At 45.1% G+C, this 13,669-nt stretch overlaps 2 protein-coding genes and 1 pseudogene across 2 annotated transcripts; all 3 read right to left on the reverse strand.

Moving 5' to 3' along the window:
- Nucleotides 1-1,574: 1,574 nt before the first annotated feature.
- LOC136465945 (protein NO VEIN-like) lies at nucleotides 1,575-3,291 on the reverse strand (annotated as a pseudogene).
- Nucleotides 3,292-3,594: 303 nt separating this feature from the next.
- LOC136463948 (uncharacterized) lies at nucleotides 3,595-6,061 on the reverse strand. The gene is made up of 6 exons (XM_066462916.1): nucleotides 5,655-6,061; nucleotides 5,457-5,540; nucleotides 4,829-5,078; nucleotides 4,568-4,664; nucleotides 4,369-4,434; nucleotides 3,595-3,954 (listed from the first exon to the last, which is right to left on the reverse strand). The coding sequence occupies exons 1-6, from the start codon at nucleotides 5,803-5,805 to the stop codon at nucleotides 3,760-3,762; spliced, it is 843 nt and encodes a 280-aa protein (XP_066319013.1). The 5' UTR covers nucleotides 5,806-6,061; the 3' UTR covers nucleotides 3,595-3,759.
- A 1,048-nt stretch (nucleotides 6,062-7,109) lies between these two features.
- Nucleotides 7,110-11,108, reverse strand: LOC136463949 (protein ORANGE, chloroplastic-like). Its single transcript, XM_066462917.1, has 8 exons — nucleotides 10,650-11,108; nucleotides 10,186-10,300; nucleotides 8,847-8,963; nucleotides 8,677-8,763; nucleotides 8,515-8,591; nucleotides 8,264-8,391; nucleotides 7,485-7,621; nucleotides 7,110-7,384 (listed from the first exon to the last, which is right to left on the reverse strand). The coding sequence occupies exons 1-8, from the start codon at nucleotides 10,874-10,876 to the stop codon at nucleotides 7,307-7,309; spliced, it is 966 nt and encodes a 321-aa protein (XP_066319014.1). The 5' UTR covers nucleotides 10,877-11,108; the 3' UTR covers nucleotides 7,110-7,306.
- Between the last annotated feature and the right edge of the window lie 2,561 nt (nucleotides 11,109-13,669).

Here is a 13,669-nt window from a genome sequence, read left to right on the forward strand (position 1 = left end):
GATGAAAAAGTCTCCATTGATGAGATCAAATTAACACCTCTGTGTGGGATTCAAGGGATTGTGTCTGTGATTTTATTTTTGCAGCTTTTTCCCCAGTTTTCCCTCCCCCGTTCTTGCTTCGATTCTTCATTTTGAGACCAATTTAGTTCGTTCTCTTTTGCTCAGATTCGTGCTATGACATGAGTTGATGCTACCCCTTAAGTGAATTTGATTGAATCGAGTCGAGCATGAAGAAATTGAACGAATTTCGTTTTTTGGGAGTTTTTCGTGTTCTTGGCCATGATCTAATTTTCCCGGAGTTTGGGTTGAAATTGGGTGATGATCTTTTAGAGTATGCTCACCAACTCCCTTGTGATGGCCTGTGAAAAGTTTGGTCGCGATTTGTTTTGATTTGGTCCAGTTTTTCGTCGATTTTGTGGCCGCCGGTTTCCTGTTCTTGCGTTCGAGCTCCCTTCTCCTCTCTATTCGTAGCGTTGGTCAGGTTTCCAAGGGGACCATTCTTTGCCGTGACCGTGTGACCGAGAGGGGGGCAGGGGTCAATGAGCTCAGGGGTAAAATGGTCAGTTCAGGCTAAAATTTTAGATGAAAAATATTAAAAGTGAATTTAAATCTTAAAATGACATTATAACGTGTTGGACTCATTTCATAAGGGTATTTCAGCGAAGCCCACAAACTCGATGGCATTTGAGCGAAACCCACAGGCAAATTTCTAATTTTCTCGGGGCACGGATGGAGTCGAAGGCGGAGCTGTGAAGGCAGCGCGGCGCGTCGCTAGACCGTACAGGTGGGGGAGAAGGAGATGGCTTTCTCCAACCCACGTGAGGCTGACGGTGGCAGCGGCAGCGAATGGTTAAGGGATATCTTATGGAGCGGGGGCCACATGAACAGTAATCAAACAGTGCAGAAACGCTCTCAGGCTTCCAAATATCTTGTGGCTGAGGGATACTCCCTCCACCTCTAAAAATCTATTGCCGTTGGTGTATATGCCGCAAATTTGACTTAATTTATAGAAAATACGTATAATATTTGTATCTCTAAATAAAATTATTAAAAAACTAGATTCAAAGATCTTTCCAATGATACTAATTATGTAGCATAAGTATTAAAATATTTTAATATATATTTAGTTAAAGTTGTTTCTTGGAAAATGAAAACGATAGATATTTAGAAAATGAAGGATTATATCTTATATCTTATTCTGTCGTTCACCCACCTAACATTGTTGGAACCTAGCTGTTTGGCAAAACATTTCTCAACCAGTACCAAGCCTCCCTGTTCTTAAAGTGGCTTGCATCTGAAAGCCGGGTTCTTGTCTTCTGCAAGATTGGCCAGATTCTCATCGAAATTTGTTAGCTCAACATGGACCGTTGGGCTTGAACTTCCAGCCTCCAAGTTCAGCAGACATCACCATCCGAGGCTCATCAAGGATTTCAGCTGAACTACCTCCAAGCAATGTAGTTTCAGACCTTGGTTTCTCTTCTATAATCCAATCCCCTTCAAGATCAACAGAAAGCAAACTATCTTCGGTGTGTCCATACATAGCAGGCATGTTTAAGTTTGATGAAGGTCCAGCATCATTCACCTTTGCCTCTTGCATGCTGGTTTATGAGAGGTGTTATGAAGACGGATGCCGTTCTCCAATGGCTAAGAGGCCAACTTGAAACCATTCCTGGTGCCTTCTGATGATTGGGAGCACTGAATTCACGAACAGGTTGGAAATCAACCCCCTGGGTATCAGCACTACCTTGGTTGGCTGAACCTTGGTCGGCTGCAGACAACGAAGAGAACGACCAGACAGCTTCATGCTCAGGTAACTCAGGAACATTCTGATTGTTAACGATAAAAGACTATTTGCTCAGCATGGGTGCCAGATTCTGCCATGGTTTTGATCATGTGTAGAAAATTTGCAAAATGAAGATCAGGGGATCCATCAAAGAAAATTCTAGAAACCTCCAAAAATACTGAATGTCAATCAGCATCTAGTGTTGCGTATAGAGTATCTCCCTGCAAAAGACCATGATATTTGAATCTTTTCTTAGAACTCTCAAGTCCCCTCAGTACACACTTGTGGAATAACTTGTCAACAACTACTACTTGCAGATTGCTAATCTTCATGATGTCGTTTTTCTGGAAGTTGATTTAAGTATCTCTGTGCATCTTATAGATGTACCGTTGCATGTATGGCAAAAGCCAATAAATCAAGGAAACCTTTTCTCTGTTATCTGATGTACCATAAAATATAGCTTCACGATACACAACCTTCGAAAGTGCTTGGATGCGTAAGCTTTTCATCAAAGCAGCAACTCTTCCATACAGCATTTGTTTATCCTCAGAAGAAAGGTCACCAAATTGTATGAAGTAAACATCACTAGAGTTAACAAACTGTTGCTTTCAACTCATCATCATCTACCCAGCAAACAAGGCCAAAAGAAGGATGTAGAGAGACCCATTTATCAGCTGAAGTGGGCAATATTGTTGTTTCTAATTTCTGAAGAGATTCTTTCAAGTACAATATATCATTCATCTTGTCACTTTCAGACTGCAGATACTTAGCCTATCTCACAAATACACGAAAGACATGCCTGTTCGCTTGCTCGTATACGATAGTAGATTATAAGCTGGAACAGTATTTTTCTCTCAACCAAACCAACCAGCAGTTAATAATTCACGATCGTTTACGACGAAACGAACAGACTGACCTGTGAAGGCAATGCAATTGTTGACAGCCGTAGCAGCATCTCAACATAATTTGATGTTGTTGGAGCCTTTGGTACACCACGTGTCAGAGTAAATAATTCACAAAGGTTTGGATAGGCTGCAGACAGCATTCTTCTTGGGAACATGCTTCTGTTTTTCGTTGCAACGAAATCCTTTGTTATTTCAGAACATCCTGTTGGGTCATGCCAATAGAGACCTTCTGGCGCCAAAAACCTTCCAGGAATAACCTCACTTGCCCGAGGACGCTGTAGTGGTGTAAATATAGAGGGAGATGACATGAACTCCCGTTTAGGCCATGTTCACTTCTTATAATCCGTACTTTTCAGCTTGTTTTTTCAGCCAGAACAGTGTTTTTCTCTCACAACAAATCAGCCGGAACAGTGTTTTGGCTTATTTTTTCAGCGAAGCGAACGGGGCCTTAATGTCATTCTTTGAGTTATCCAAATACTTCAGGACCATCAATGCATCACAGTAGGATACCTCTGTTTTGAATCCAATGGCCTTCTTAAGTGAACTGCTAGATACCTGCGGTGCAGCATATGGAGCCACCACTACCAAAAAGAGAGCAGGCATTTTTTTAACTCTGTTGGCATCTCTGTTAATCCCAATTGAAATGGTGCAGAATATTTAAGGTGTCATGTGGGATGATGAGCACGTGTGAACTAGGAACTTCAGAGGCATGTGACATGTGTTTAGCACTTTAAGGCTGTATGCAAATTTCAAAACTGCAACCTTAGGATGATTAGCTATTATAACCATTTGTGTTTGCTCAGCTGAACTCAGCAGAAGTCTGTGCTGTAGAAGGAATAGTTGGGGAGAGCTAAAAAAGGTAGCAGAATCACACAATTTGGTCTTTTGTACCATAGCTCTTACCAAGTTTCAATAGACATCATTTCGTAATTTGCATGCAAAAAGTTAGTAGTAACTGCCATGTACTGAAGAAGAGCATACATTTGTGTTTCACTGTTCCAATGACAAGAATTGGCCCAGACCATAAGAGGTCAGTACCTCAAAGCTTATCGAACGTAATTCATGTGTGTTTCAATCTGCAACTTTACAGATATCATACACCTTCTTACCTACTTTACAAACTACACGACTGAACTTGCATCGAACATTACATTTTTGCAATGAGCTCATACTGCTCTGATATTTTTCAATGTCCTTTATTGCCTGCTTTAGTTTGCCAGTGACATCACCCAATGCCCACACCAACGATATATGTGGCCGTGGATTCTGCCAAATGATCAAATGACAGTTTCATAATGTCGTTTAGATTTGGTGACAAAATTAGAAGAGTCTTATATGATGTTCTAGTCATTTTAATCTGACAGAGATTACTGATTACTTCTTCATGTAGTCATGTACTGATATTCCATATCAACATTTGCATTAGCATACATGAAAGACACCAGCTTCTTTTTTTGCATACTATTGGCCTTAGTGTACATGTCAGACAATTCCACCATATGAATGAATCTGCTAACGTTTGTTTACAAACAAGGTGCTAGATCTATCTATTTGAATGATTTATGTGCTAGATTTATCTAATTGAATGCATTAATTTGAAATCAAGGAAAAGCTCATGTTTCATAGCATCTTGTCATTCGTCCTAAACACTAACATAATGCATAACTCAATATCCATTACCGTGTAAAATTCCGGAAGACCATGCAATCGATATACTTCATCTACCATAAGTATCTGCTTCCTTATCTGCAAAGAAAACTGAGGGTAAACACAAGATGCAAAAGGTTCTCATTATGAAAATTCAATATGACATAGATATAGGCAGAGGCTTTGTTCTTGTAAATATGACACAAAATGGCAAAACATGTACTGTAAATACCTCTGGCAAACCAGTTCTTGTAACTTCTAGTGAAAGAAATGACCGTGTACAATCGTCATTGACAAAGTGCTCCCATTTGTTGAACTCCATCCAGTACCTTTGTTCCACATGTATAAAGATCTCCATCAGTGACAATGAGGCACAAAAGTTGAGAAGTACAAAAAAGAATACTGGGCAACTGTAACCCTGTACAGGAAAATGCGTCCACAGAGGGGACAAACTAGTAGTCACGAAGCAGTGAAGTTCTTAGAGATGACTAACCGTTGTTGTGGCTGGAATTTCTGACGAAGCATTGCAACAAATGAGTCAATCTGATGCACCTGGACTGCAACAGGTCTTCCCAAGCTTACATGAAACTCCCTGCTCAGAAGCACTTTCTCAAGTTTCTGTTCATCTTTGCACAATTCAGAAAGTGCATAGTCTGCATCAACAGCATAGAGATCCGGCACAAGAGATGCAGCTCTTTTCATAGAAAGGGCCAGCTGTTTCCTTGCATCAGAAGGTATGACGACTGCATAATAAAACAGCTAAATATAAGTGAGGAGCAGTTATAGATTCAAAAAAATGTTGTGATTCTAGTTCTTCAAGCATTCAGGTGGGCATTGGGGCAGTAGGATCATATGAATATATCGCCATGATGGCCACAATTTCAGTAAAAAAATTGTGGGTAATTTTTTTCCCCATCACTAACGAACTTGAGAAATTATTTGCAGACATGTTTTTAGTTGCCAAGTTTTTACTGACAAGCTCATTCTAATCCCTGAAACGACATGGAGCAACAAGGTATCTAAGAGGATACATCATATATATTTGATCTCGATTTCAAAGTACACATTCAAATCGAAGAACAATAACATTTGTAGCAAGGCCAACAAGCAAAAGCACAGACCAGGGATATAAACATGTACAGCAAAGTTGCCTTCCACATGGGGGAAACTCCGGACACGACCTCCCTGCGCCATCGCCGAGTAATCTGCACCACACACGTAGTGTCCCAGATAGGCATATACCATCAGCAGCCAGCGGTCAGCACTCAGAACATCAGCAGCTATAAGGTTCAAAGAGATGGGAGCGCAAGGAATCATGCCTACGAAGTTGGGGGGCTGGAGGAGGTCGAGGGGAGGAGGTGGGAGCAAGGCCGAAGGTTCCGCGACCACCGGGGCGTCTCCGGAGACGGCAGCCGGCTCGCCGCCGTCAGAGTCGGAGTCGGACGCGTAGCTCGCCACGAGCGCGTCCATCGGTTGCCTTCCCCCCGTTGGACCCCAGCCGAATCGGTGGGGACGTGGGTCGACGACGCGGCCGCGAGAGAAGCCGGCGGCGAGAGCCGGGCGCACCGGCTAGTGCTGCAGTGGGCGGCGCTAGCGATGTGGCCCGGTGGGAGGCACGGGGCGGGCGGAGAGTAGCGGCGCTGGCGTGGAGAGTGGTGCTGGACGGGGCCGGGGCGGGCGGCCGCGCACGCAAGAAACGGGAGGAAGGAGGAGATGTGAATGAGTGGCTGACGGATGGGAGCCACGGCTGACAGGTAGGGCCCCGGGTCTGCGGCTAGCCAAAACTCGACCCAATCACTCAACTAATCCGAGACGATTCATAGGAAAAAAATGGTTCAAGCGTGATTGGTTGGTCCAACCGGGCCGTCCTTGCACCGTTTAGTTGTCTGACCTCATTCATGCGGTGTGTTTGGTTGCTCTGCTCGTACTTTTCGTATGTATCCTTTCATCCATCTGTCCTCCTCCATCCCGCATGACTTCGTCTTCTGGATTTCTCCTTCTCTCATGGTGCAGGATGACTTGATTCACCCAGGATGCAGGGACCCATACGTCAGACACCCAAAAAAAATTGATGCATGCATGCAACCAAACATAACCCCGTCTTGTACTAAACCAATAACAAAGACAACCAAACACGACCACCTGCACGAGCTCGACCTGACTTCTTCGGTCTTGCACAGCCTGGCCATCCTGGCTCAAGGCTTGCTCTGCAACCAATCACACCCTATTTGAATGGCGACGGAACCGAGAACCCTAAATGGAAGAGCCGCTCGTCACCAACTCGAGATGGTCTGCAAAGGTTACTTTGACTATCTCCAACAATATCACCTAAAATATAAGACTCATTACATATTTGGTTAGCGCTACAGACAAAGAATTCAATACATATTTTTTATCTTCTCCAGCAACAGGACCAAAAAAAAGAACCCTTTCTACGAATAAGTCTCCAGAAGAAAGGATACTCATATTTAGATTGTGCCTCTGTTGTAACCCTAAATAGGTCCTGCATATATGTATTCTATTGGAGGCTGATACAGTACCATCCACGACCCATTTTGGGCAGACAGTCTTACAACTATGTTGCTGGAACACCGGTCCAACAGCCCCAAGAGCGCATCAATGCATCGACATTCGTCAGCGTCATTTGTGGCTATAGATACACAATATGACATGCAAGACCCGACATGTTCGCTGATTGATTTCTAGACTGATAAACCCAGTTAATGTTGGTTTGTTGTAAGAGAAAAACACTGTTGACTGGCTGATAAGCGCGAGCTGAAACCAACAAGCGAACAGGCTGATTGAATCATTAGTGTTGGATGAAACAAAGACGTTCTAGTAGTATACAGTGACGCACGAATTATTACTTTACAAGTTACAATTACAACATACACCTCTCAGTCTTTTGTCGATACTATTATCTACAAAGCATCTTCCACACGTTACAGTAGTTATTGGACTACGGTGCGCCTCAAATAAACGGATCGATCCGGGGGTCATGCTCGCTTGCCATTGCCATCCCAGTGCAGAGGCATGTTGGGCACATCACCTGGATTTTTTTCACAAATGATTCATGTGCAATCAGAATCTCTATTGAGGGGGCTCGGTGACACGAGACTATTCAGCATCTAAAAAGATCCGGTTATTACCTTTCCCGAGCCTGAGCAATTCGGGCATCTCTCTGTCTTTGGTGCGGATAAAGGCTGATTGCCGTCACTGAATGTTGAAACAGGCTCTGTGAGCACAAGAGCGCCCGTGCTTGAACAGCGGGCACATGCCAGGTATCCTACAAGACATGAACATAGAACTGTCACTGTCTGAACAAACAGTAAATTCAGCTTATACACATCATTTTTTTTTAGATAACGGAACAAAGTTTCAACCTCTACCATCCGGAGATGATACACGGATACAAACTAGAGCCATAAGGCTCATACATAGCTAAAAAGGAAGTCTTCTATTGCAAAAGTATATTTTGGTAGTCATACAGAATGCATAACAAATTTATGATATGGGCCCCAAGAGCTATCAGCACTTCAAATTCACGGCACTATTTTGACCCAGGTGTCAACCATCTTATTACTTCCCCTCAAAAAAAAAACATCTTATTACTGCACTAAAGCTGAGAAAGCAATGAACTTCACAACATATCTCAGACTACAGTGTCAACATAAATAACGCTTACAATGGACTATATAGCTGCGAAAGCTGAATGGCATATGCAATCTTCCATAGAACTTATGTTCATGTTATATGATCATGAAAAGGTTTTGGAGGCTAGTTAAGCTATTGTGGAGTGCATGTGCTTCGGGGCACATGTTTGTGTGGGTTTGTAAGGGTTTCTTCAACCCTGTTCTACTTCTTAATGCCGTGATACACAACTCTCCTGCCTGTTTGAGAAAAGAAAAGGTTTTAGAGGAAAACTTACCGGTTCCTAAACAGTATTTGCACCGCTTATGCTCCTGCTGCTTGACATTGTTTATCTCAACAACCATTAGGGCAGAGATAACTCCAACTGCTCCGCCTGAGAAAGATGCCACAATGGGATCTACCTGACTGCAGTACAGGTAGACAAATGAGGAGTGAAGCAGTTAGTATTCATGGCCAATCAGTCTTGATTCCCTAGCTAGATGAAGATGATCCTTGGTAGATGAATGGACCATGGAAAAGTGGTAGTACCTCAACTGCATGGGCAGATGAACGCTGCGGATAAAGTCTTCATAAGATGTACCCCCTAGACCGAGTTTAAGTTCCAGCTGCATGATAGCACATCAAGTTGTATGGCAAAAAAAACTAGAACAGTCACCATTAGCGATACCAAAATTGAGAACTGTGACTTACGATTGGTGCAAGAAAACCACCGAAGACCATTATACTAGCTATGAGGGTGAAACATGTGGCATAGTAGACCTTTAGATTAGCTGCACTCTGTTCGCATAAGGTAAAAGTTTGTACTTCAGTAACAACCATGCATTGTTGTGTCTGAGTGCTGAAAAGGCACAGATACATACCAGAGGAGGCAAAAATGGAATAAATGATGGAAAATCAGGGAGTTCCCGATCACTCTCTTCATCTGAAATTCCGAGTTCCACATTTTTTATTCTTTGCTGTATTCTCAACCGTCGAATCTATGAACAAGGCAAACAGAAAATAAGGCTATAAGACCCACAAAGAGAATACGATGCATTTTCTAGCACCACTGCAACCAGAACCAACTAAAACACTCAATCTGAAGTACAGAACAAAAAAAAGCTGCACAAGACATGCAAACATCGCTGGATATCTCAAGCTTTCTTTTTTGAAAGATCTATCCCAAGTTTTATGATGGTTCACATGGGCAGTCATCTAGTATCTGCATAACATGGATGCCCAGAACAATGAGTATAACAACAGCACCCAGTTACACAACGGAAAAGTCACTCTAAGCTCGTATCTTTTGGAAAATACCATCAAAAGAACCTGGCTCTGTAAAATACCATTGAAAGATCCAAACATTACGGTATTCAGCAATCTGTTATTCTGTTTAATTTTGGACTGGCTGTCGTTAAGTTGGACCAAAATGCCCCAGACCATCTCAACACAGAACCAGCCATTTCAACACGATCTCACCAGCATCTCCACAGACATGCTACCTGCCTTCTCAACATAGATTATAGCTGCTGCCAATTCAGCACATATGCACTAATCCTGCTTTGGGGCTATCCTCCTTGACATCTTGGCTCGGCCATGATGAGCAGGGGTGGTGCCTGGTGCTTGGATGGGACATAGCAGGGTTGCCGGCCAGGCGTGGAACAGGGGTGAAGAGCAGCCTGGGACAGAGAGGAGCATAGGGGAGTGCACACAGCATGTGAGCATAGCCACATCAATACGGAGACACAACTGATAGGGTGTGGGCGTGTGGCTCAGCCTTGTTCTGGCCAGTCTAGAACATGGGAATTTCTGTCATTTCAGGTATGCGTCTAGAGAAAATAAGCAAGGAAAATGTCCTCGAAGCCAATCAATTCTAACAAAGAGATAAAATTCCATAATGTTTGTATCTTTCGGTGGAATTAGGTTCTTTCGGTTATATTTTCCAAAAAGATGTGATCATCATCTTTCAGTGCTATAGAACAACCTTTCCCATCACAAAATCACACTAAGCTTTAGTAACTAATTCAAATGAAGTAATACTTATGTTTTAGATAGGGGTTTGACCATTTTCAGCTTTAGTTGTGTTGCAGTAACAAGGATGGTAGCATGCTATTTAGTGTTTATCTATTTTGACAATCAATTTCATACGTGCCAAGCTTACAAAGCTAATATTTAACTAAACAAGTAGCAATATACGACTAAGAATACAAAGTAACACACCTCCTCCATATGCAAGAAAATCTTGTTTCGGCGGCTCCTAATGTTATCCTGAATCTCCTGCAAGTCAAGTTTTGCAAAATCTTGGACTGTCTCAGGCCCTTCGATGATGCAAAACCTGCAAAAAGCCAAGCAGGGGCCAATGTTATCTTCGTCGAGCACAAACCATGCCTGAATACTATCGATAAATGCAAAAGAGTACAAACAAATATTCACAGAAAGTTCAAGGCCAACAGTTTGTCAGTCAGATCCAACATATTAACCTACTTTCAAAAGAGATCCAACATGTCCATGTATTCTTGATGGATAGAGAAGCTATGTCTGAACGAGATTCGTCGCACGGGCAATCACAAACCGACTCACTAGTCACACGTAGGTAGACCAGCGAAAACAAACATGTTTTGCTCACGCCTCACAGCTCACCAGCAGAGTTAAAATTACCAACTTCCTACGCAAAATATTTTTACCCAGGTGATGCGGCGGTCTGGTCGTCCCCGACCCCGAACGGCGGAGTAGGCGGCGAAGACGACGACGATGGGAGGTCAGAGGAGCCGCCGGACGCCGCAGCGGAGGCCGCGACGCGCCACCTCCGCGCGAGCGCTGGTGGGCGCAGGCGGTAGGCGTCGGCCCTCGGCAGCCGGAGCCGACCGGGCAAGAGGCCGTTGCAGGCCAGCATGCGGCCGGAGCAGAGCATCGCCGGCGACGCTCCCCGCTAGATACACTTTTTTCTTCTTCTTTTGCCTGTGGATAGACGAGTCGAGTCCTCGACGGCGACGGATCAGACGGGAGACGGTTTGGATAATAGGTTGGATTTATCGAGGAGGGAGCAGGCGGTGGCTGTGAGTTCTGAATTCCTGATCGGTGGAGCACTGGAGCGGGGAAGATGAGCGTGCCTGGAGCAAGGAGTAGTGGAGCTCGTATTTTCGAGCCCTGGTTTTCTTTTCTCTAGCAAAAATGGCGATTGCGACAGGAGAAAAAAAATCAGGAATTAGTGGATTCTGATGGCGGGGCACTTGAGCCGGAGTGCCGGACTGCTGGAGGACACGCACGCCTCGGCGCCTCCATCCACCGGCCAGGCGGCCACTGACACTTTTGAAACAGTACCTAACAAGAAAATTATTTTGATACCAGTTTCTACATACGTACGTCTTTAAAAATAGATAGACTAAAAAAATAAGAGCCTGTTCGACTCGTATTAAAGTCGGCTGATAAGCCGACCAAAGCTGATTTGGTGTGAAAAAAAAATATCGTAGATTAGTTGATAAGCCGGCTGATAAATTTAAACGAACAGGCCCTAAGTTTGGCTATGACTTATACAAGCATACATTTAAAGGAAAACTATGTTTTTGCTATCAACAATAACCTAATATAGAAACATACTCCTTCCGTCCAAAACAATATATAATTCTAGAATTGTTTTCTTTTTGGACGAGGTTTCGGATGTTAGAGGTTTTCTTCGTTCTTGCTGTAGATGTTAGGAAGTCTCGGGTTTATAAACCCAGGGTCCCTAATGGATCTGCTTTTTAGTAAAAGCTCGGCCTAGCAAACGATGTTGCGAACGACACGCAACTCCTAGACCGGCTCAAAATACCTAACGTCAGGCCAGAAGGGCGATCCAGTCTTCGACCGAAAGGCCTGGCCAAGAAGGGACGACGCTCGCTTTCGACTCCGTCCCGCCTCTTCGAACGGAAGGCCTAGCCAAGGAGAGGACGACGCTCGCTTCCGACTCTGACCCGCCTCTCCGGAAGGCCTGGCCAAGGAGGGACGACGCTCGCTTCTGACTCCGGCCCATCTCTCCGATCGAATGGCCTGGCCACAGAGGGACGACGCTCGCTTCCGACTCTGACCCGCTTCTCCGACCGGAAGTACACCGAACCCCTGCTTACAGCTCTTCTCCGACCGACGCGGTCGGAGCCGACTGGGAAACGACCGAACGGGGACGCCCACTCGGTAAGAACCCAAAGAATCAGGCGGAGCGAGTAAGGCAGGGCTCTCAAGTCAACCACAATATCGAGGACCGTACCCTGCACACCTACGGGATAGTACTATCAGGCCATATCAAAAGGGTGCCCTGCAAACTTCCAGATATATCAGAACACAAACAGTGTTGTGCGCCCCAACATTTGACCTATAGTATGGTAGGCGTCGATATTTTCCATACCGGAAGAACACGGTGGAACCAACCACATGCATCCAACCATCAACAGTGTTGTTGGCGTTGGCAACCCACCTTGTACCCGACGGCGTGGGCAACAAGACTAGGTAGCACGCACACTCTCTTTCTCTCACACTCTCTCTCTTGTAAGTCGTCCCCTTCATCTATAAAAGGGGGATGCGCTCTCTCCAAAAGGATGGCCTGAACAACCTAAGACGGTTCCAACGAACAACAGACGGATCACTCCGATTATCTGCTTGGCTCTAGAACTCTAAAGCCAAACAAAGCATACGTTCGAACACTTAGCGCACATCGGAGCTCCCGTTACTCTTGGCCCTTCGGTCTGGAGTTCGACCGGACCTCTGATACCGCAATCTTACTTCCTCTCGTTTGTAGCCCCACAGCAAACTTCGAGCACCTAGGCTTAGGAATAAAGTCACTGACTGACTCAAACTTAACGTGGGGCACGTTGCTTGAATTAGTATAACCCTGTGTCATTGAGTGCTAGGTCACATCCGATCACAATGTACGACAAAACTATAAATATTTACGTGTTGGTCACTTTTCGCACCGACAGTTGGTGTCATCCGTGGGGAGGACGCCGTACGTTCACGCTTTTAGTCATTAGATGGCCCACCTTTCCACCGTCTTCGGCATGGCAGGCTTAAGCGATACGACTCGTTTTGGTTCGCTGGAGTTTCCCGCACTCCCCCTGTTGGGATGTAGGTTCCTCCCGTCTTCGAGCCATCCTAGGCCTTCCTTTTTGGAAGTCTGGACTTCATCGTCGATTGACTCGGTGTGCTTCACCTTCGCGAGGAGGCACCTATCTTGGTGCCTGTCGAAGGAGGAGCACCCTCTGTCGACTCCGGGCCACCCGGTGACCTCAATGATGAGACGCCTGTGCTTCGCTCCGAGCCCACGCTAGGCTCAAACCCCACTGTGAGTAACGTACATACTGCTCTTTACTCATTTTTCATATTTTCTACCGACTCTCCGGAGGGACCACGTTGTCCCTGCCACGACCGCCATATGACTGGTTCCCCTATAGCCTCGTGTCCCCCACGGACGTGTATGCCCGGGGGCTCTGAAGGATGCTGGCGCTGCCCCCTCTCACATCCGAATTCGTGGGGATGGTGAGCTATGCTCCTGCCTCTTTCCATGACCTTATGGATGACGAGGTTGAGAGCGACGGCTCCAGCATCGGCGACGTCGTGGCACCTAGCCACCCTCTATCCTAGAAGTGTGCTATGGCGGACGCTCTGGGAAAGCCACCGATGGTGGCGGAGTCTCTATAGACCCATGGCCCTCTGGACCCTCGTGCGAAGGCCCTTG

This window comes from Miscanthus floridulus, chromosome 7 (assembly GCF_019320115.1).
Source record: "Miscanthus floridulus cultivar M001 chromosome 7, ASM1932011v1, whole genome shotgun sequence".
Lineage (NCBI taxonomy): Eukaryota > Viridiplantae > Streptophyta > Magnoliopsida > Poales > Poaceae > Miscanthus > Miscanthus floridulus.